Source organism: Nomia melanderi, chromosome 13, assembly GCF_051020985.1.
Source record: "Nomia melanderi isolate GNS246 chromosome 13, iyNomMela1, whole genome shotgun sequence".
In the NCBI taxonomy this organism is placed as follows: Eukaryota; Metazoa; Arthropoda; class Insecta; order Hymenoptera; family Halictidae; genus Nomia; species Nomia melanderi.
Genome location: NC_135011.1, coordinates 6,933,975 through 6,954,477, shown reverse-complemented (window position 1 = coordinate 6,954,477; position 20,503 = coordinate 6,933,975). Strand labels below are relative to the sequence as shown.

The 20,503-nt window shown below is 40.6% G+C and overlaps 2 protein-coding genes and 1 long non-coding RNA gene across 14 annotated transcripts in view; 1 reads left to right on the top strand and 2 right to left on the bottom strand.

Annotated features, from left to right (window-relative positions):
* Positions 1–16,438, top strand: part of Dop1R2 (dopamine receptor 2) — a 107,345-nt gene extending 90,907 nt beyond the window's left edge. For 8 of the 9 annotated variants that reach the window (XM_031969922.2, XM_031969921.2, XM_031969920.2 and 5 more), the window contains 2 exons: positions 1,842–1,926; positions 13,861–16,438. In XM_031969922.2, the coding sequence (XP_031825782.1) occupies positions 1,842–1,926; positions 13,861–13,971 (196 nt within the window). In that variant the 3' untranslated portion in view covers positions 13,972–16,438. Of the gene's footprint in view, positions 1–1,841; positions 1,927–4,363; positions 4,697–13,860 lie in introns of all 9 variants that reach the window. The other variant, XR_012999978.1, reaches the window with a different exon arrangement.
* LOC116424028 (uncharacterized) overlaps positions 1–16,578 on the bottom strand; it is a 112,582-nt gene extending 96,004 nt beyond the window's left edge. The window contains exon 1 of the long non-coding RNA XR_004234370.2: positions 16,430–16,578. This is a non-coding gene — a long non-coding RNA (uncharacterized LOC116424028). The remainder of the gene's footprint in view (positions 1–16,429) is intronic.
* An 862-nt stretch (positions 16,579–17,440) lies between these two features.
* Positions 17,441–20,200, bottom strand: LOC116423990 (solute carrier family 25 member 44). Of its 4 annotated transcripts, none has more exons than XM_031969841.2 (5): positions 19,870–20,200; positions 19,083–19,396; positions 18,706–19,013; positions 18,459–18,645; positions 17,441–18,383 (listed from the first exon to the last, which is right to left on the bottom strand). In XM_031969841.2, exons 2-5 carry the CDS (start codon positions 19,255–19,257, stop codon positions 18,064–18,066), a joined length of 990 nt encoding a protein of 329 aa, XP_031825701.1. In that variant the 5' UTR covers positions 19,258–19,396; positions 19,870–20,200; the 3' UTR covers positions 17,441–18,063. The 4 variants fall into 4 exon arrangements, with proteins under 4 accessions (XP_031825701.1, XP_031825698.1, XP_031825699.1 ...); XM_031969838.2 differs by lacking the exon at positions 19,870–20,200 and adding an exon at positions 19,650–19,863; XM_031969839.2 differs by lacking the exon at positions 19,870–20,200 and adding an exon at positions 19,472–19,634.
* Positions 20,201–20,503: the final 303 nt, after the last annotated feature.

The window sequence follows — 20,503 nt, the reverse complement described above, 5'->3', positions numbered from 1 at the left end:
GAGGACTCGGTGTCCTCTGCTAGATACGTATCGCGCTGACGAGCGTGTTACTTGTTTTACCCGCTCTCGATACGCGATAACGGATTCCATATCGGCTATCAGAGAATACACTTTGATCGCGGGGATTGCATCTACTCGATCGCCGGTTCGTTCCGCTTTTGAAGTATCTATTCGATCAATTTGGAACTAGGTTCATCTTTCTTCCCGCGGTTCGTTGGTTTCGTTTTCTACTGCGGGGCTAGTTGAAAATGAAATTTCTGTCAGTCGCGGTCGGATCGGGTGTCGCATGTCGAGCGAACTCTATGCAAATACTCGCTGCGCCAGCCGATATACGGAACGCGGCGTTTCCCAGTCATGCGATCGTGACGTTGGAACCGTGCCGGCGTAACGTGACCAACATTCGAGCACGATTTTACAATGGGCGAAGGTCGCGCGAACGCGAGTCCTCGCGGCTGATCGGCTCCGAACTGGCGCCCGAAACCGTTCCGGATGCGGCGCGACGCCGCGACGCGTGAACGCTGAATTTCGGGCCGAGTTTGTGCACCCTTTGTGCAGATGTCCGCCCGGTGTACGCCGGGATCGATAATTCAACGATACCGCCGCCTCTTCGGTGGATTTTTTGACGTGAGGAATCCGCTTTCCATTGTCGTCCGATTGTCCCATGTGCTTTTTCACGCAGGCCTATTGTCGGCTCGGAAATGAACTGAGAATTAACACTAAAACTACCAGACGAGTCAAAATGGCCTATTCCTGATTTTTTTTTGTAATTGTTTGTTGAAATATTGAAGAACTTGATTTAGCAATACTCAAACTGAATTATAAATCAATTAAAGTCTTAATAAATACAATCTTCGAGTTTCTATACAGGAATTTCAAAAAGTCAATTCAATTGCTCGGTATCTTTAGTGTTAACGCCTCGTCTCGCGATTTATCACATGCTCTTTGCTGGGATAATGTTACCATACGGTTTGAATGTTCATTATACTGAGGAATTTGCTTTCTCATTGGTGTTAGACTAGTTACTCATTGGGTTATGTAATTGAATTGCGAATTGGGAATTTATAAATAACTGGGAATTATGCGAATTGGTTCAAGGAAAGCGCCACTATGAAAGATGTAAACTTCATAAAGACCTAAGAGGCGATCGCATGCGAAGGGATCATAATAGTTTTATCTACCACCTTTGGTGGAAAGTGTTCTGTTAGCGTTAATAACGTGATCGACGAAGAAATGCCTTGCACGCGTGTTGCAAACGATGAAAGTATCATACAGCAATATTCTGCGAAATGTTTACGAAGTAATTGTTCTTTTACTAAACATGAGGCCGCGTACAATGTACTGTTTGCAGCTCCACGATTCATAAGCAATTAACATTCAAAGCAAACTTATTTTATTCAAATATTTTATACCATATCTCATACCGCATACTTCAGTTACTCAATTAATTGGCTCTAAATATACAAAGTGTCCTAAAAATTCAAAACAAAACACAACTACTCGAACACATTCACAATATTCTACACGATATCTCGTACCACGTGTCTCCATTACTCAATTAATTGGCTACAGATATATACAGTTCCCTTAAAATTTAAACAAAATACAGCCACTATAACACATTCACAATATTTCCCACCATATTTCATACCATATATCTCAATTACTCAATGAATTGGATAGAGGTGTATACAGTATCCTTAAATTCTAAACAAACTACAACCACTCCAATGCATCCACGACCCTCTTAACATGCGAAAAATCCGCGAGCAGCCAAACAATCTCAAAGAACCATCAAAATTCCCATCGTCGTAACTCAGACGCCGCTCGTCTCTCTTTTCTAGAGCGTTCGTGAGGATCCTGTGCGGCTGCTGCCCGAGACGGATGAGACGGCGGTATCAGCCGGCATTCAGATGCAAACCGAGCCAAGTGAGTATGAAACATTCATATTTCCCGTGCGTGCGCGATCCCCGCAGAGAACCGGCGGTAAAAAGCCGCAGAGGTTGCAACATCGCGGGGATTGTTCCGGTCCCGCGCGTCTAAAAACAATGGGAACGCCATAAATCGAGCAGGAATCCTCTTATCTCGAGTATAGCCAGTATTCGTATTCGACTAACGAAGCAGAATAAATAAAGCAAGCCGAGACTCGTTTAATCGCAGAGTTAATCAACCGAAATCGCTTTTGCAAATGTTCCTATCGAATTCAACGCGTCGAATGCTGGACGATTTTCAAATATTCTGCCCGGGACGTATGAAGCATTCATGCCACGAAATATAAATTTATAATATATATAATATTAATTTATTTACTCGAGTGGCGTTGACATTCCTCGCGCGGTTATCCCGCTGAATATCGCTGCTTTATAACACATCATCTCTCTCAGATAAGTTTGCCAATGATTATAGTTTGATTGAATAAATTACAGTAAGTTGATTCAGTTGAGAATATTCTAGTGTCGGTCACCTGTGACCACGGTACTCAAACGTGTCAAACAGATCGTTCAAGCAACAGGCATGGAGACGATCGCTCGCGTCTCCATGGCAAATCATGCAAAATTGATTAAGGCTGCGGAAGTGACTACGGACTCAGGTATCCGAGCAGAAAGCGGTCAAGGGTGCAGCCGAAATTGGTTTTGAAAAGCAGCCAACCGATTAAATTTACGACTCCGGGTTGCTGGAACTTCTCGCGTCACCAAACCGTACGATTACCACCGATAACGTTGCTTTTTTGAACCCACTAGCCTCTTGGACCGATGTCCGCGCCCTACATCGGCTCCTTTAATTTCTTGTCAATCGCGCGGATAAGGACCTCGTTGTTCGGGCAACTTCTTCGCCGCGGATAATTTCGTCCCCGAGCCGATACGGGCGGAACCAGAAGGAATCGGAACTTCCAGAACGAGGGAAAGTTGCTAGATCTTCGCTCGCGGCCCGCAACATATTGGCTTCGGTTCGCGGAAACTCGAGTCCCCGAGCCAGGAACTTTTCTTATTTGTTAAAAAGGGAAGAGTTCGGGAGGATCGAAACGAATTATAATACGGGAAAAGAATCACAGTTGGAATCTGAATACAATTTGCATGAATCTAGGGTCGTGGAAAGTGTATCTCGATATTGTTCTGTTTGAGTTGGACCACATTGTAGAAAGTCTTAAGGATGAGAAGGTTGAAGAGAATCGTGTGAAATTGAGAGGAAATGATTAAGTTCTTATTAAAGATCAATTCTGGCGATTTCTAGCGATTGTTAAAAATTGAAAGGCTAGGAATTGCTAAAAATCGCGTGAGATTAAAAGGAAAAGATCGAGATTTTATTTAAGATTAAATCTAGCGATTCCTAGCGGTTGCTGGAAATTGAAAGACTGGGAATTGCTAGAAATCGCACGAGATTGAAAGAAAAAGATTAAGTTCTTCTTGAAAACCAGTTCTTGCGATTTCTAGCGGTTGCTAAAAATTGAAAGGCTAGAAATTGCTAGAGATCGCGTGGTATTGAAAGGAAGTGATCATATTCTTCTTAAAAGTTAATTCTGGCAATTTCTAGCGATTGCTAAGAGAATTACACGTAAGAACGAGATTCTAGCTGTCAGGTAGACACCTTGAAAACAGGTTTCCAAGGATAGACAGACGTCCAGTCGACGATGTCGCGTCGAATATTCCAGAAGATGCGCACCACAGCCCATCCAATTCGACCCGGAGTATCTGGTAGATATCTCAACGCACGGGAATCCAAGATGGACCCGGCAAATAGAAAGCGTAAAAGCAGCCGTGTCGCCGTTGTATCCAGTGTTATTACTAGACTGCGGATTTTGCGCGTTCGTAGCGGGAATATTGTCTGGGACGCGTTCCATTCGGAAGTCTAAAGAAATTTCATGATTTCACTTTATTTCAAGCCTGATAGAAACACCAGGAGATTGAATCAATTGTTCAACCCTTTGACACGGGGTTCAATTTAATAAACTTTATAAAGGAATTAATATTTTCAAATACCTCGTATATTATCAAATCTACAAAATTAACTTTAAAGAACTCCTCTATTTATTGATATACCTGCTTTTCGAACATTTCCAAGCTTACAAACTAACAAATTCATATCTTCAAATCTACAAAATTGATCTTTGCCCAAAGAACTCGCCCATTCGTTAACATAATTGCTCTTCGAACATTTCCGAACTCGCAAACTAACAAATTTACATTTTCAAATCTACTAAATTGACTTCAATCCAAGAAGATCGCACAGGAAAAATTAATTTCTACTTATCCCCCGTTCGATCAATCGCAAATGTACCAGTTCACCGAACGAGTCACAGTTCCTCGAGAATCGCATCCGGTCTACGTTCGCCCAGAAATCCGCAGTCGAGTTGTTACTGTTTTTTCAGAGATTCACGTCCGGAAGATACTACTCCGCGTACACGCTCCACCACGTGCGCAGCAGCCGAGAGAGCTCGTGCGAGCAAACCTACATTTAACGATGGGATAACGCCGCGACATGGATACCGGTGGTCACTGCTCGTTTGGACACCGCCCCGATACCTATACCCGATCCATCCGCGCCCCTTCCAATCCGTCGTTGTCGAAGCATCGTACGTCTTCGGGGACTCCTATCCCCCTACCACCGATATTCACCCCTATCCGGTCAGTAATGGCCCGAAGATACTTAGTACAGATTATCGGCGGAGGATTCTGTCACCGTTCCATTTAACATAGCCTCGGTATGTTGATCAGAGAATGGATGTATCGATCTCACATGCAACAGAGACACACACATACACGCGTGAACGTGTACACAAGCACCTGCACGAGCCACAACACCCTGTGCGTCGGGACAAGCACACACACCCATATATACACGTGTTCTTGGTATGCCTAGGAGACACTAAGCACTTGACCAACCCCCTGTGAAAAATCCCCTGCGCACGACCGTTCACACTTTTACCCACCACTTCGTCGCGAGATGTTGCCTTTCCTGAATTATCTGATTCTGATCTATTTCTGATCTTTTTTAACGACGGTTTTTTTCATGGAAATTTGCGATGCAGAAGCGATAACAATTAGCGTCCCGAAATTCTAGAGACGAATGTGGGACACTGCGCTGCTGCCTCAAGCTTCTCCGCTTTAAACGATGGTACGACCGGGAGGTGGTTGTTAAAATGTAAATGAACGTAATCTACGCGAAAAATTTAGTCGAAAACGTGCAGCGAATTTTCGTGGGTTACCTGTTTTCGAGATAATCCGCATCGGAAGTTAACGCGACGCGTTCACGCTAGCGAGAAATAGAAACGGCCATGGACACGTTGGTGCCATTCAATGGCACGCGTGCTTGACGAAGTTTCTAATTCGATTATCTCGGAAAATTTCCGCGAGAAAAATTTGGCCCATATTCTCGACTCAGTTTTTCGCGTGGAAGCTTTGTTGTATCCCGACGTGGGAAATATCTTTATGTGACTCAAACGATTTTTACAAATTACGCCAGTATCTTAAGATAATCTACGATTTTACCTTCAATCTACAGGAGTCTATCTTTCAATACTGCGACAAAATGCTAAAGCTGTTTAACCCTTTCGCTGCGAGCTACAAGATTTCTCGTAGCGTGCACTATAGGTATCAGTTAACTTTCCTCGAACGTCAATTTTAGGTAAAAAATAAAATAATAAATAATAATTATTTATAATATAAATAAAGAAATAATTTTACTTTCTATAAAATCAATTTTTGGCACCTATGGCAAGACGTTCTTAACTTCCCAATTGGGGAATGGGTCAACTTAAAAATTGGCACGGATTCTTCGATAGATTCTTTCGTAGTATCATCCTTGAGCGATAAACTGGGATCCCGGGAGCAGAGTTTTCACGCTCACGCAGCTCCTCACAATTTTAATAAAGATGGCGTAGAGATAGGAAATTTAAACGATTCTGTCAGAAACCGTTTAAGCTTCCAGCTAGAAGAACCGGTCTACGTGATTCTACGTTGGAAGAATCGGTCCGTTGCAAGTTGTTAGCGGCAAAACGTTCGCGGAAAATGTTTTCGCTGCGAAGTGAACGAATGAAAAAGGTCCGGAACACAATTTATCGGAGCTTCCTTCGCTAGAAAATCGCGTTTCGTCGAGCACGAGCGCGTTCAAACGCGACTTGGCTGCCGCGTCGCATCGTTCCATTACATTTTTATTTAACTTCGTTCCTTTGTATACGAATCGATAACACGCGCCACCCGCAGTGAATTACAATTGAAATTTGTATGGAGAATGTAGAACTTTGTCAGGGCCCCGACATGGAGCCACGGGACCCCGTTAAATTTTGCTATTAAATTGACTGAACGTCGAAATAGAAAATTCAGTGACTTTATTAATATACCTTTCTATTTGTGATCATTTTTATGAACACACAAGTCTGGGGAAGGCATCGTCGCAGTTCAGAGAGATTAATCGGAAATGCTTTGTAATACTGGTCAGGTTCCAAGTAGAAACATCGTGCTATGGTCAGACGCGCTCGACATTCTGGACCGAATTTCTCGAGGAGGAAACTTTGCAATAAGTACACTTCATCCTGCTGTCCACTCGATTATGTTGGTTATATACGGAGAAGTTGAATTCGAAGCTACTTGAAAAACGAAGCTGTTGTCCAGTCTCAATTAAAAACAAGTGCAAACTCTGTAAATGTTACCACAATCGAATTGAATTCACCATATGGCAAACTCGATTTTATTAAAATTGTATCAAACACGAAATTAAAAATGTTGTAATATTCAAAACACAAATATCAATTTCAGAGTGCAATTAATGAAAAATCGAATATCTCGCAAGTGCACGAGCGTCATCAACGACGTAATTTCATTAAACTTCCAACACCTTTTCCAACATCGCAAATTGAATGAAATTGCGTCGAAGGTAAAAAGAAATCAAATTGTTTGAATCCCCTAGAGCAATAAACCCGTTTAATCGAATAACGGGCCAGTTCGGTCGATACTTTTCCAACGCGAATTCGAAATCGACTGCGTTAATTCGCTGAAATTTCGTGTTTTAACGCCGTTAACTAACGAAGTTCGATTGTACCGAAATTCGAGCCGCGATTACCCAGTTTTATCTATCATTTGGCGATTTGCTTAGCCCGCGAGGCGGCCATTTTTCCTATCTCCGTGTGCGTCCGGTTTCTAGCGACGGAATTTCCCTTTTCGTCGCTCCGACGGAACGTAGCACGGCTGAAAACGGTTCCAAGGGCCGAACGTAGAAATCATAATCCTCTTTACGATTCATTTCCGGTTTTATTCCGCGACGTGCCGCCCTCGCGTGACCCCGTAAATCTAGTTCTTATCTTATTCCTCGTAGGGCCGGCTAGCTCGCTCGTTTTCGGGAACGAGACATTGCTAGGAAAACTCGATACCATTCGCCACCTCGTGGCTCCTGGCCGCTATACGATTCGTATACCTCGAAAACTCGAATCTACTTTAAAACGTTACGGCCACCCAAGATGGACTCTAAGTTTCCGGGCTGCTCAAAATGCTAATCGAATGGAGATGATATTTAAATCTGAGCAATTTAGCGTCGCGGGCCAGCCATTGTTGGCCACTCGTTCAAATGGGATTTCTGGAGGATCGAAGATGATTTGTAGAGTGTTCGACGTTATGAGTTGGACATCGAACTCACTGATTGTAGTGTTTTGATTCGTTGATCAAGCGGAATTAACACGTTGACCGCCACGAAAATTTTAAGCGGTTGTATAATATTACGTGTTCTTTCGTAACGAAGGCAAATGGTATTAGAATTGGGTATTATTAATGGCTCGGTATCGTAGTTCTTGAGCTGCACTATTGTTTAGTTACTTGTGTTATTGAATGTTTTGATGCGACATCAGTTTCCTTCGTGTAAATTGTCTTCAAGCATTTGGGCAGTTATGGGTGACCACCATGGCGGTCAACGTGTTAAAAGTAGGAAAGAAAGTTCTCCAGAATGTTGAACCTATCTCTTAGCGCATCGGTGATGCACTGTTTTATACAAAAATTAACATATATAAAATATTAATTTTTAATTTTAATTTCTTTATAGGAAAACCTAAATGTTCCATGTAGGAACAGAATCAGAAGCAAAAAATCAAAGCAAAGAAGCTACCAAGCAACAGAAGTTTCATTAGTCTCTGAACAAGGCATTCCTTCCGATAAGCATAGGCGCGACCTACATTCTTCGCAATATCTCGGAATCTGATCAGTTGTCCAATAAAACCTACATCCGTCAACGTGTTAAAGATAACGGTATTACAATTTTAATCTGAAAACCCGTCACGGTATTCAGGACGCAAGTGTCTCGATAAATCCTTCTAATCGCCCTCAACGCTTGTAATTTCCCTGACAAGTAGGACACCGATCACGTCCTCCATTACAGTCACGGTGCTAAGTAGCTGTGTCGGGGGCGGCATTAAATGCCCACTATTTCCCAAACTTCCGCCAGTCGTCCCGTTACCCTCCTAATTAAATGAACGAGCGATCGTAGAAACTTCCAGGGGATGAGAAGAGTTGTCTACGCGAGCACCCTCGAAATCGGACGAGACTCGAACCTCTCCGGTTCGAAAACACAGAAACTAACTTAGAGTAACGTATGATTCGTTGATGGAAAGAACGCACCTGAAAGCAATGCGGTGTAATTGATCAGAGTTGAAGGAGGCGTGCCTCTTCTATTCGTCAATACAATCACGTTAATTGATCAACCTCTTGTGGACCACTGTCACCCTATTTGGAATCGAACGTGGCAAACGAGTAATTCAAATTTTCAAGCGACAAAAGATTATTGCATTCTTTTCTTCTTCTCTTGCATTTAACCAGATAGCTATCGCGACCTCTTTGAAAAGTATCTACCTTGTAATATCATATAATATCATTAACGTATGATACATTTACAAAAGAAACAGCTACTTTGTTTACACAATATACAGTTTTCACATAATAACTATTTATATTTTTTTATTCCTTCATTATTTTGTCTTGACCACAGAATATTCAAAACATCTCGAAATCATGAATATATTTTCACTAAAATTGCAGTTTAAACAGCAAATTGTCTCTACTTTTACGCATGACGTATACTCGTGAAAAACAGCTAACTGGTTATGCGATTGATGCATACACTACCCTTCAGAAAATATTTCTAAATAATCCTCACTCGCAACGAGTTAACACCGAAAACAAAACACGTAAAGACTCCCGTTACCTCTGCAGACACCTACTTCCCACCAACGCACAGTAGCTAACGCAGATGCTGACACAAATTGGTAGATCGCTGGGAATGGGCGAGATTTCCGTCGAAACTTTACAGCTCGTCGGCGTGGCGGCGACGCCATTTTTCACCGGACACCACCGACGCAGGTTACGTGTCCGACGAAGGGCTGCGGCAGGACGAGCTGCGAATGTCGCCCGTGAAAGTCCCGAAAAACAAGGGGACATGAGTTACGGGCACGTCCGCCGCCGGAAGAGATATAAATGTCGGAAACCCGGTGGGCGTGGGCGGCCCTTTCACGTCCGCCGCACCCTCCGCTGCGTTACACACAGTTCTCAGCCCGCTAACCCCTATTTTCGACGTAACAATTTAGAGGAGGACGAAGAAAACGGGGGAATATAAATCGGTCAACGATCCGGGCGCCGCATCAATCGCGCGGCGGCCGATTGCGCGGGGACATCTTGTTGAGCGTGGATTTTATGGCAGCCCGTTTTCACGCGATTCCGATGTACAGGGTGTCGTGTAGGGGCGCGACGGGAAAAAGAGGAAAAAGTGATTTCTTATAAGAGAGAAAAATGGGTCGGAAACCTCGAGGGTAGTCTCGTTTTCTGTCGGAACAGCAGTGGTTTTGTAGTTAAATCGAATTACGCGATAGGAAAATTGAAGAATGTTAATTTACCTGTTTATCGTTAGTCTGTTCTATTTCTCGCTATTATCAATGGACATCGTGTTGATTTTTATAAGCTTCGAATGTTAATTTGTGTCGTGAAATTCTATGTATACTTTAATTCAATGTGTGTTCAACCATTGCTCGCCATTTCTACTTATTGTTATAGTTTCTAACAATTGTTTACGTAATCAAAGATACTTTTGAAACGAGCTTTCGCATTTAATGTTTTCGTGAATGGAGCTTCGAGAAAGTTTTACTTTAAATTTTTCAGCGAAACTTTGATTTAACGTCCTCTGTCTTGATCCTGATTTATCGGTGAACCCTTTTTTTCATCTTTCTTTGTGAAGAACCGCTGGAGGGTAGGATCTCATGACAAAATGCGATAAAGAGACTCGAAAAACTGTGACCCCATTGAAGGCGCGCTTCGATGGCTAATATGTTTCAATAGCCGGTTGAGTTTATCGCGGCCCGCGTGTCCGCTTTTCGAATCGGTGATACTTTCAACAGATTCAACGGTTGTAAATTTCCTGGGCTGCCGATCCCATCGATTTCCCGTACATCATCGCGGATAATTGAATGGGGAACCTTGCCGGTATTAAATGAAGCGGTAACTCGTTCGGAATTCGGTAGATCCGATAAACATCTCCAGTGCCTCGTATCTCAATCAACATGTTCAAACAAAACCTGTTTTAATCACTTAATCCCTTATCCACTGATTTCTTTCCCAATTTCGCTCGACAGAGATATTTTATGGTTCATAATGCATTAGAAAAAGAGAAACATTCTACACTTATTCTATATCTACGTTTGATCAGAATGCGCCTAGGGTATATTTTAATGAAAAACCGAAGCAAGACAAAAAAGAATTACACGTTTATCTGGAAAAATAAAGAATTCATCGCTGAAAGAATTAATATCATTTCAAGCTTTAAGATGACGCGTATACTCGTCAAACGCAATTAACTGGTTAACTGACATTAGTTAAATTCCATTTAAGATTTTCACCACGAGCCTGACATGATATTGTAGGACAAGGGGTTAAGAACTGCTCCTAAAAATCAATTTCACTAGTCTCATTAGCAAACCGGTGTCCCATAACCACCCAAGAACTTCAATTTCACCCCTCGTCTCGTAAAGCCCAAAAATATCCAATACATCTGCTCCTTTACAAAAAGAGAGGGCGCCAACCCTTGGTCCAACGGATGTGCGTTTTTGTCGCCGGATAATCCTCCGGTCACCGATCCGGATTTCATCGAAGAGGAAGAAGAAGAGAGGGAGAAATTGGTTTCCCGGCCAGCCGATGCAAGGCAGTAGGGACACGCTTATCCACGAAAAGGGGATGAAAAATGTAATCGAGCGACGACGTGCCGTGTCGGACGTGCCGACTAATGCTTCCTGTGCATTAGAACGAACTATCTTGCACCGTGGCGATGTTGATGCATTCCTGACCGTATCGCCCGATCCCCGCGTTTTATCGCACCACGCTCGGCCCCTATCTCTTCGTCGTTTCTGTTTTCGCCGAGTCGCGCCCCATTTTCATCGCAAACCTTTCATGCCTCTGTCTCCGGAATGAAAGAGATCGGATGAAACAGGAAGTCATTTGCCGTTCCCATAACACAAGCCAGAGCTTCCTCGAAGACTCGAAACTTGGGGAACAAGAGGCTGTAAAGCCGATGCCGCCCCCGGGGCCCGGAAACTTGAACTTTCGCCTTTCCTGGGCGCTACCGGTATCGATCGGACTGTTCGTCTTTTCACTTTTCCCCTTGGACGACGTCCAACAACGGTTACTCTCGACTGTTGTTGTTCCCTATTCGTGGCCCGGATCGTTACCGATTCCTCGTTGTCCGTCTACAAGCTTCCGTCTCGACAAAATGGCGATCGTGCGGAAAATGGTCGATCGAGAATAACTCGAGGTACCTGATAGTAGACTTCCTTTCTTCCTGAAATTGTTGCTATCTCTTATATCGCAATTTCTTGCTTATTTTGTTTATATATCCAGCGCTTTGAAAGGGTAAATATTATATTTCAGAAAATTGTTTTACTCTTGGGAACAGGGATATTGATAAGTTAAAGAAGAATCGTGGAAGCATTCAAATAATTATACTGGCAATAATTATATTATTTTGGACGATGTTCTGTTCAATATTGGATTCTAGATTACTTTAAATTAATGATTCTTTAATGTAACCACGTCGGTTCCAAATTTTATCAAACAGAATCGTAAGAACTCACTGATAAGGTCGATAAGAATCGTTTTATCAAACATTTTTCTATTGAACCCGATAAGAGAGACGTTCATATTTCTATTTCCATATCAGGGCTCGAAAGATTCAAGACATTATATAGCACCAAATGACGACGCAAGGGCCTCCACAGAAATAAATCAAGATTCCGAAATACTTTATCTTCGATCGTCCCATTTCCGAGTACCCAGATTTCCACCGTGTTTCCCAGTCCCGCGCTTGTCCGCCGAAATTTCCGGCAGCCGTGTGCGAAAGAGAACAAGAACAGAATCTCGGCGCGATACAAAACTCGCCTCCATGGTGCTGTTTCATCAGTTTCATTCCCCACCTCTCACTGTTCCCGATGGGAGCGGCTAGCAACGAGTGCGAAAGTTTCCTCGTTTATCCTATCAACCACCGAATTCCCTGGTGACACGATCGAATCGGATATCCTGTTCCTTCCGAACTCCCCTGGAGATTTCATGGTACAACGCGTTTATTTTCCCGCGAATCATCGAGGTATAAACTGACAGCGATTCGAACAACTATGTTAACAATACAGACCTACGTGTATTGGTTTGTAAAATAAATGATTAATAACATGAACACTATTCAAGCTTGCCAGAATTCAGAAACGTGTATGGTGACGCCATCGGTTGGCGATTTGTGTAACCAAATGCTGAAGATAGTATGAGACTGAGAAGATAAGATGCTAGGGTTTTTGTAGAAAAATGCTGCAAGAAATAAAAAGGAATTATACATTCTTTAAAAACTATGGGATTCTGTAATGATAATTTTCTATATAAAGAACATTTCGCTACGCGTTTTCTAGATCGTCAACTTGAAAACAGAAAGTCTCTGCGAAATGTTGTACAAGCGAAAAACAGGATTTTCTCTCAGTTTATATGAACTGAATAATGTTTATATATTTATCGAATGCAAAAGGCAGTGCAACGATTGCATTCTTCAATTCTCATTACGCTTATTGACGAATCGCACGTGCCTTCGCCGAAATTAGGTAATTAACGAGTAGAATCGATCGCGCCACGATCGGTGCACCGTTTAATTCCAATGGAATTTTCAGAAAAGTGAGAAGAGACGGTGAAGGAATTTAATTAAAGTCGTTCGATGAGTTCCGCCGTGCCGATTATCAAATTCTGCGTTTGAAAACAGTTTATCGTAAGTAACGAGGACCCCCCGTTGAACTACAGAACATTTCGCGTTTAATTAGCCCGCAGAAAACAGCGAGAGAGAGTGGGTGGTCCTCAAATCCGCATACAGCCATGAATGACTTTTTTATTTCCATTCATCGAAACTTGCGAAATCCATTCGAATCGTGTCACTGAGTTCGAACTTTTTATTTGGGAGATGCTAATTACATACTCGAAATTTTGCAAACTAAACCATATCCATAAAAACACAAGCATAAATTCAGCCAACCGATTCAACAATTTTCAGCTTCAAGGCAAGTCGACGAACCAACGATAATCGACCAATTCATTTTCATCCCTTAATTATTCAACCGTAGAAGTACACAGCCTGCGACTCAAGGAACTAGGGGATGCTACTTCATATTCTCAACAAACTCATCGCCATCTTGTAAAATAAACTCGAAACTGTACAGAACTACTAATATTTCCTGTCGATGTACATATCGGTGCAAACATCGGGGTGAACGTTAATGCACCCAGACATTTCTCGCGTGCACGATAAAATCGTTTCGGGAAACGGGTTTCCCTAGTGTGAGAGCATACCCATTAAAGATCGCTGTTCTTTTGATTTCAGTACGTTTCCGGGGGAAACACCGGCGGCCAGGCAAGCAGCGTCAGCTACAGCAGCGTGAGTCAAAGCAGCGACGGCGGTGCCGGAAGTGGGCTGCCCAGTGGCGGGATGTGACGATACACGGGGGCCCGGCCCGGGCCTCGTCGAGATCGAGCGATCCGTTTCCGGGACACGTGATTATAGGCCAACTGCCGGAGGATCAGGCCGAGACACCATAACGTCTCGGGCCAGGAGAAAAAAGCTTCACGGTGTCCTGGTCGCGCGAAGAAGACGACCGCCAACCGGCCCCCATTTGCGAGCGATCCGGGGGCCCGTCGCGGGGGCATCACGATTGCGCTCCCTTATTCCCCGTCGACGGGCCCGCGTGACGAAATGTGGACCACGAAGAGACCACGAAGAAGCCTCCCACCCTTTGTACATAACGTTTTATACCACCGACGAAGGATTCGAGCCGAATAACTCGTTGCCGTTTTCACGTTCCGGTGTCTACCGACGTCTCGTAACCTTAGCGAACCTACCGAACTGTTTAATCGAACGTGAATCGCGTGTTTTCGGATATACGCCGTTTCCCTCCTTATGGTCGCGCTAAGGAAAAGATACAAACGCGTGGCTAATTTCTATTGCGCTAGGAATTGAGATGGTTTAAAATTTGATTTGGATAACTCGAAACTAGGGAAGCATTTACGTTGGATATAATTTTTTATTATGTTGCGTCGTGATAGGTGTTTGAAAAATATTGTAGCTTACTCTAATGTAAGTTTTGATTTTCTAATGTATCTTTATTTTCTACTTTGTTTCATTGTGTTTTCAATTGAGCTCCTAACTGTGAATATCTGTTATTAATATTTTTGAGACTTTATCGAGTAAGGAGGTTTTATGCGACGTTAATGAAATTATTGAAACTGAAGGAAAGAGTTAGGGAGTAAAATGGAAGTGAGCTAGCCAATGACACTACTGTAAGATCTTATTGAATGCTCTCTAAGCGTGACCTTAAGAAGGGAATGAACACCGTATACAGAAACTCGACGTGTCGCAAATAAAATAGTGTCCAAAGTGACACAGTCGCGAGCGAATTTATTCAGCCTTCGGCGCTTCCCCCGTACTCGAAGCAAAAGAGTCAAGACTGGCAGCACTAAAGGTATCCTCATCGACTCGTCCGGCGAATGTCCAGGAACGAATCCATTCGCCGTACCGTTCGTCGCTTATTCACGACTAGGCTAATGTAACGTGAAACAAGTAGCAAGGCCAATGTAACTTAATTGACGGACAGCGCGGACGAAATGCGCTAAAAAGGAGCCCGTGCATTTTACGATTTATAAAATGAATACATATATAAAATGCGGAAGTCAATCTTATCAACTTAATCCTAAAAGAAGACAAAGGTATCAAACATTTTGTTCAATGTTGTGCTTCAATTTCTTTAAAAAATATCTATTTCATCTAGCGCTTTATAATCATTTTTATTAATTTGTAAACGTGTATTTAGATTCTTTTGTTTTAAAACATATATTTAATATATTTTGTCCTTCGAAGACAAGGTCGTAAGGGGTTTGAATAAATTGTAAGGTGAATGGGCCCTTTGATCAGTTTTAATTGTAATTACGATCGAAATGGAATATTTAGAAACAAATTGAAGCGTGACCGTCGCCATTAGTGTGTTTAAGATCATCCTCTCGAATTGTGTTCCAACGACTGTCTAGCAAATCAGTTCCCGTCACTGTCGAAGGATCGATCGCAGGTTGAGCGTCGCTGTTACTTCGATCATCGTAACGGACAATCTCTACTCGAAGAATGGTACATATACTCGTCTACTTCTATAGCGAATATTTTTGCAGCAACGGTATTTTCGTTTCACGAGAATCACCCTAGTTTAGAAAACCTGTCGGTGTATATAAAACCATCGCCGTATAATTGTAAATATTAGTAAACGACGAAGATGAACGAAGCGCATGCCCGCGCGCGTGCGCGAAATCGCGACGGAACATGCGTTTAAATGTAATCGTTACGTGAAACGTTTTTTCGATTATCAATTAATTCAGTATTATTCGACGGTAATGCCATCTCATCGTTAAAAAACAAAAAGACAAACACGAAATTCTATTTTACTTGAAAGACGAATAAACTTCTAGTTGAGAACCACTGTTGGCGAACGATGTATACGTTACGAATAACTTTATACAAACTCCGCCATGTTCTCCGTTTTCCCTCTCTTTTGTAATAAAAAAACGAGTAAAAACATCGTTTGGACAGGTTGAGTTACTTAGAGTTTTTCTGGGACAAGAGTGTGCGTACATTAAAGATAAATTCAAACATCACGTGTTTTTTTTCATCAGAATTCCGGTGCTCATAGTATATCCGCGCAAGACTCATTTAAACAAACTTTTTCAATTATGAAATTATGTTCACTCGGTTCTGAGAAATAGGTAGATTACTCGTATTCTGTCGGCTATATTCTTCTCTTTAACATGGTATTGAAGCAAGCGAATGTAAAAAGCAGTGTATTTATCATGATGGAGAACGCGGTTAATGTTGAAGCGGATGGACTTATCAAAAATTTGAAAATGGTAAATACCTCTATAGCCGATGTGCCCGAATGGAAATATCACTTCGTCTGACTCGAGTCAAATAATATTCACTATTTGAAACAGAATTTACACTGTATACTAATTATTTCTACGTGAACAACATTTAAATAAACTTTCGCAAACGGGGCACAAGAACGCTTGCCAAAGTGAGGAAACCGTTCGAAATGTTAGATGGTCACCCTGGCGTGTGATTGGTTGACGTCTTGACAAAGCTAGTCATTATAGATACTGTAAGCTCGTTAGAATTTGAGAATTTAATAAAACAAAGATCGACAACACTGACGTGTCGAGGAAAAGAAAACAAAAATACAAATAATCTGGAATAAATTGATCTGTACCGTTGAAATTAAAAGAATAAACAAAGAAACGCGAAATAAATGTTCACAATTTCGACCAGTGTTTCCACAGCATTTCCGGTTTAGATGGCGCTTTGTACAAATACAAGTTGTTTCTGTCTAATTTAATCGCCTAAAATTTAATCCGTATATTTGTTTCATCTGTGTCAACATATATGCAGTAACGGCGAGGGTAAGAAAATTTTATTGTAAAACACTGTTCATAGAATGTACTTTAGCATGTACACACTCCTCATAATCCATAAACTCGATGCTACGTTAAATGAAACATTTAAGGGATTCTAAATTCGTCGTGCACATAAGCGTGTAATTCGCGTTGTGTTTGTATACATACATAGGAAATCGAAAAAATTTCCCTGGCCTGTACATACCGTATACATAATGTGACAAAACAAATACCGTGTAATTTTAATTTTTAAGAAGTAGATAGCACGCGAACATAAAAGTACCATAATTCATGTACAAGAGCCACATTCTCGAGACCACTTAAGTACCTTTGAAGAAAAAATGTATCTATCAATATGCTGTCCTTTATAATAAAAGATAAACGGAAAAGTCACCTTTTCTTTCACACAAGCTGCTTACCTTGACTTATGTAATAGGTAAAGTATAAATAACATTACACTTATGAAGCAACATAAATTATTCAATATAATTAACAAGTTTATTGACTTACATATTTTGAATACAATATAATGTTGCTAAGTTTTTCTTCATATTAGCATAGAATTTTATTTTATAGAAATTTTACTATTCCAGTAAATAACTTTTTTTCTGGTATTGTATTTTATCACAGTAATATATCTAACATATATTACACAGTTTGTACTTTGTGTGTTGCACAAAGACATTATACAAAATGCACTTCTTCTCCTAAGTATGTCAGGAAAACTTTGAATATGGATGTGTTTATATTATTTCATTTATTTAGTAAAACAATCTGTTGAACTTAAAATTGTGCTAAATATGCAGATGATTCTAATCATCTGCACTTTATAAAAATAGTTGAAAATATGTCCCTGACACGTGTAATTATACTGTGGTTAAAATTTGTAGTTTCAGGATTTTTTATTTTTAAATTAAATATTTTAATATTTAATACATACCAACCACAGTTACAATTATATAATACATTTTGTATAACAAGTGCACTGTCAATGAAACAATTTAAATTAGCTTTCTGTTTCTTTGGTGCGCATTAATTGTGTACGTTTAATACACAACAGGCGGGAAATGCAATAACATAGAAATTGTCGCCGCGGAATTTACCATCTAATATAGTTTTTGTACTCCTCGTTTATACTGAATCTTTTAATAGTTTCATATCCTAAAATTATTGAAAAACTAAATGAGGCAGACTGTACAAGCCGCGCGGACAGTCCCTTCGTAAACATCTGGAATCTTTCTTCAACCCACAGAACTTTGAACGCACTAAACATACTATCCAATCTTTGCACTTGTAACCTTGCCCTTACGATGTCCAGGGGATTTGTAATAATTGTAGTAGTAAATCCTCCTAACGTTCCAGCCACAGCTTGAATAAACAAGTGAGAAAACCATTCAGGGAATAAATGGATGAGTTCCTCTGCAAATCAATGTCAAAAAATTATTATATAAGGACAGATATACTACTTTATAATATTTTTTTTATAATTATTACCTTGATAAGATATATAAAGTCCCCACCAAAGGGCACTATTTGGAACATAAGCACACAACGATGCAAGGTATCCTCGATAGAAACCTCTATACCCATCTCTTTGATAAATTAATTTAACTATTTTAGAGGAAACCTTAGCATGAGTCATTCCTGGTTCAAATTTCACCCCCAATGGATTTATTCCCATCTATAAGCAATGTATAAGTCAAGAAATAATAGACATCTATTCCCCACTTCATCTACTTACTTTATCCATATGATATTTTCCCCGTTTCGAATCAGTGATCCCAAGAACCATTAAGTGCTGGCTCAGAATGTCAAAAGGAACTACTATTGTTTGTCCTACTGTGCTGGCGGCACCACCAGCAATTAATGCTTTAACTCTTGAGTCTAGACGACCTATAACATTATCTTGTCCTAATAAATGACGCACACCTTCATAAGTGGACACATAAAAGACACCAGATACAATTTGTATTGAACTGATCCAAAATCCTCTATAAAAGCCTGCCCAGCCTTCAGCTGCACGTATTTTCTTGTAAGCATCTATCATTCCTGTATAAAATTAATAATGATTAATAATCTTCAGACAAATTTACACAATGAATTATATATGAAACTTACCATTGTACATATGATTGTGTCTTTGAATTTGTAAACGTGTTTTGATTACTGTTAAAGGATATAAGAAACAACGCACTGAAAATGATGACAGCATACTCAATGGAAAGAATTTCGTTTTGTCCATCATATCCCATTCGATGGTGCGTATGAACGGTGGTGCTTCTACTGCAGCCATCTCTTAGACTTATATTGATATTTGATCTGATATTATTGTAGCATTCGAACACTAAGGTTTGTGGAAGGCTTTGTTGAACCTGATGCTGCATATCTCATGAATGTTTTTTGTGGAATTAACGCCCAAGTCTTTCACGAAACTGATAAAAAAAAAGATATACATATATTTGTATTTGTAACATCTTTCTAAACTTATTCAAGAAGAAAACGCATACAAACGTAACTACGTGATAAATTTACTGCGTAAAGATGAATGGATTAACATATCACACGTTATAATAATAGATCGAGTACATTTTTTACACAGCACTAGCCGTCACAAAAACACACATATACATGCACACATAAACTCTGTGTCATAAAATAAAATAGTAAAAATATAAAAAAGGTCACCTATCTAGGTCTGTTTATTAATATGTAACAATTTCATACTGTCACTGATTTATTATTCTTCGGAAATAGAATAACGTGGTGCACTATCAATAGTGATATCTCATAAAACTTTTACGACGTAAGTAATATGTTCGCAAAGGTCACTGTCAACTAAGGTATCACAGAGATGCACTGAATTGACAACATTTAATAATCAGTTAAACAAACTGTTAACACTTACGATGATGCAATACACTTCCACAAAGATAACTTTCTTCTACCTCGTGTACAGTATTCATGGATGTCCCGCGTTATAGTCAAGATAAAACAATTTTTATCAAATGATATAGAAAACGCGTGATGAATAGATTATTTCTCATTTGCGTTAAACACTAGACAGTCTTGGTTTCATTCAACAACAGCAAGAAATCATGACTACACTATGCACTTGAATGACCCCATATTATTCAAGTAGCAGAAGCCACGGAAAATGTGATCTGGATTTTTACGATATTCGTATATACACGCATATATATAATATCACAGACAAGGTATAGATCCTATACTTCGTCTGTGATAATATCAAACGGAAAATTGTAGATGGTGGCGACGCTAATGGGTGAACGAATAAACCACGATCACAGACTTATTAAAACAGAGCCATGATTGAGCAATATCTTGTATAAAGCTCGGGAGATGTCGCATACTATAATTTCTGTAGTCGCTTGATAAGTATCTTATGTAGGTAAAGTACATATCTTAAGTCTGTGTAATTGACTAACAGTTTAAGGTATTTCCCATTAAATGGTACCACCAATTGCTATCTCTGTCCGCATCGCGCTGCTGTCCTTGTCTTACACATTATAAATATATGA

What these genes read in the sequence shown, in the direction of transcription:
- LOC116423990 (XM_031969841.2), bottom strand. Translation starts at nt 19,257, where the DNA reads ATGGCTGCAGTAGAAGCACCACCGTTCATACGCACCATCGAATGGGAT. An exon ending in ACACAATCATATGTACAATG is followed by an intron (nt 19,014 to 19,082) that starts GTAAGTTTCATA and finishes AATTTTATACAG; the next exon opens with GAATGATAGATGCTTACAAG. An exon ending in ACTTTATATATCTTATCAAG is followed by an intron (nt 18,384 to 18,458) that starts GTAATAATTATA and finishes ATTGATTTGCAG; the next exon opens with AGGAACTCATCCATTTATTC.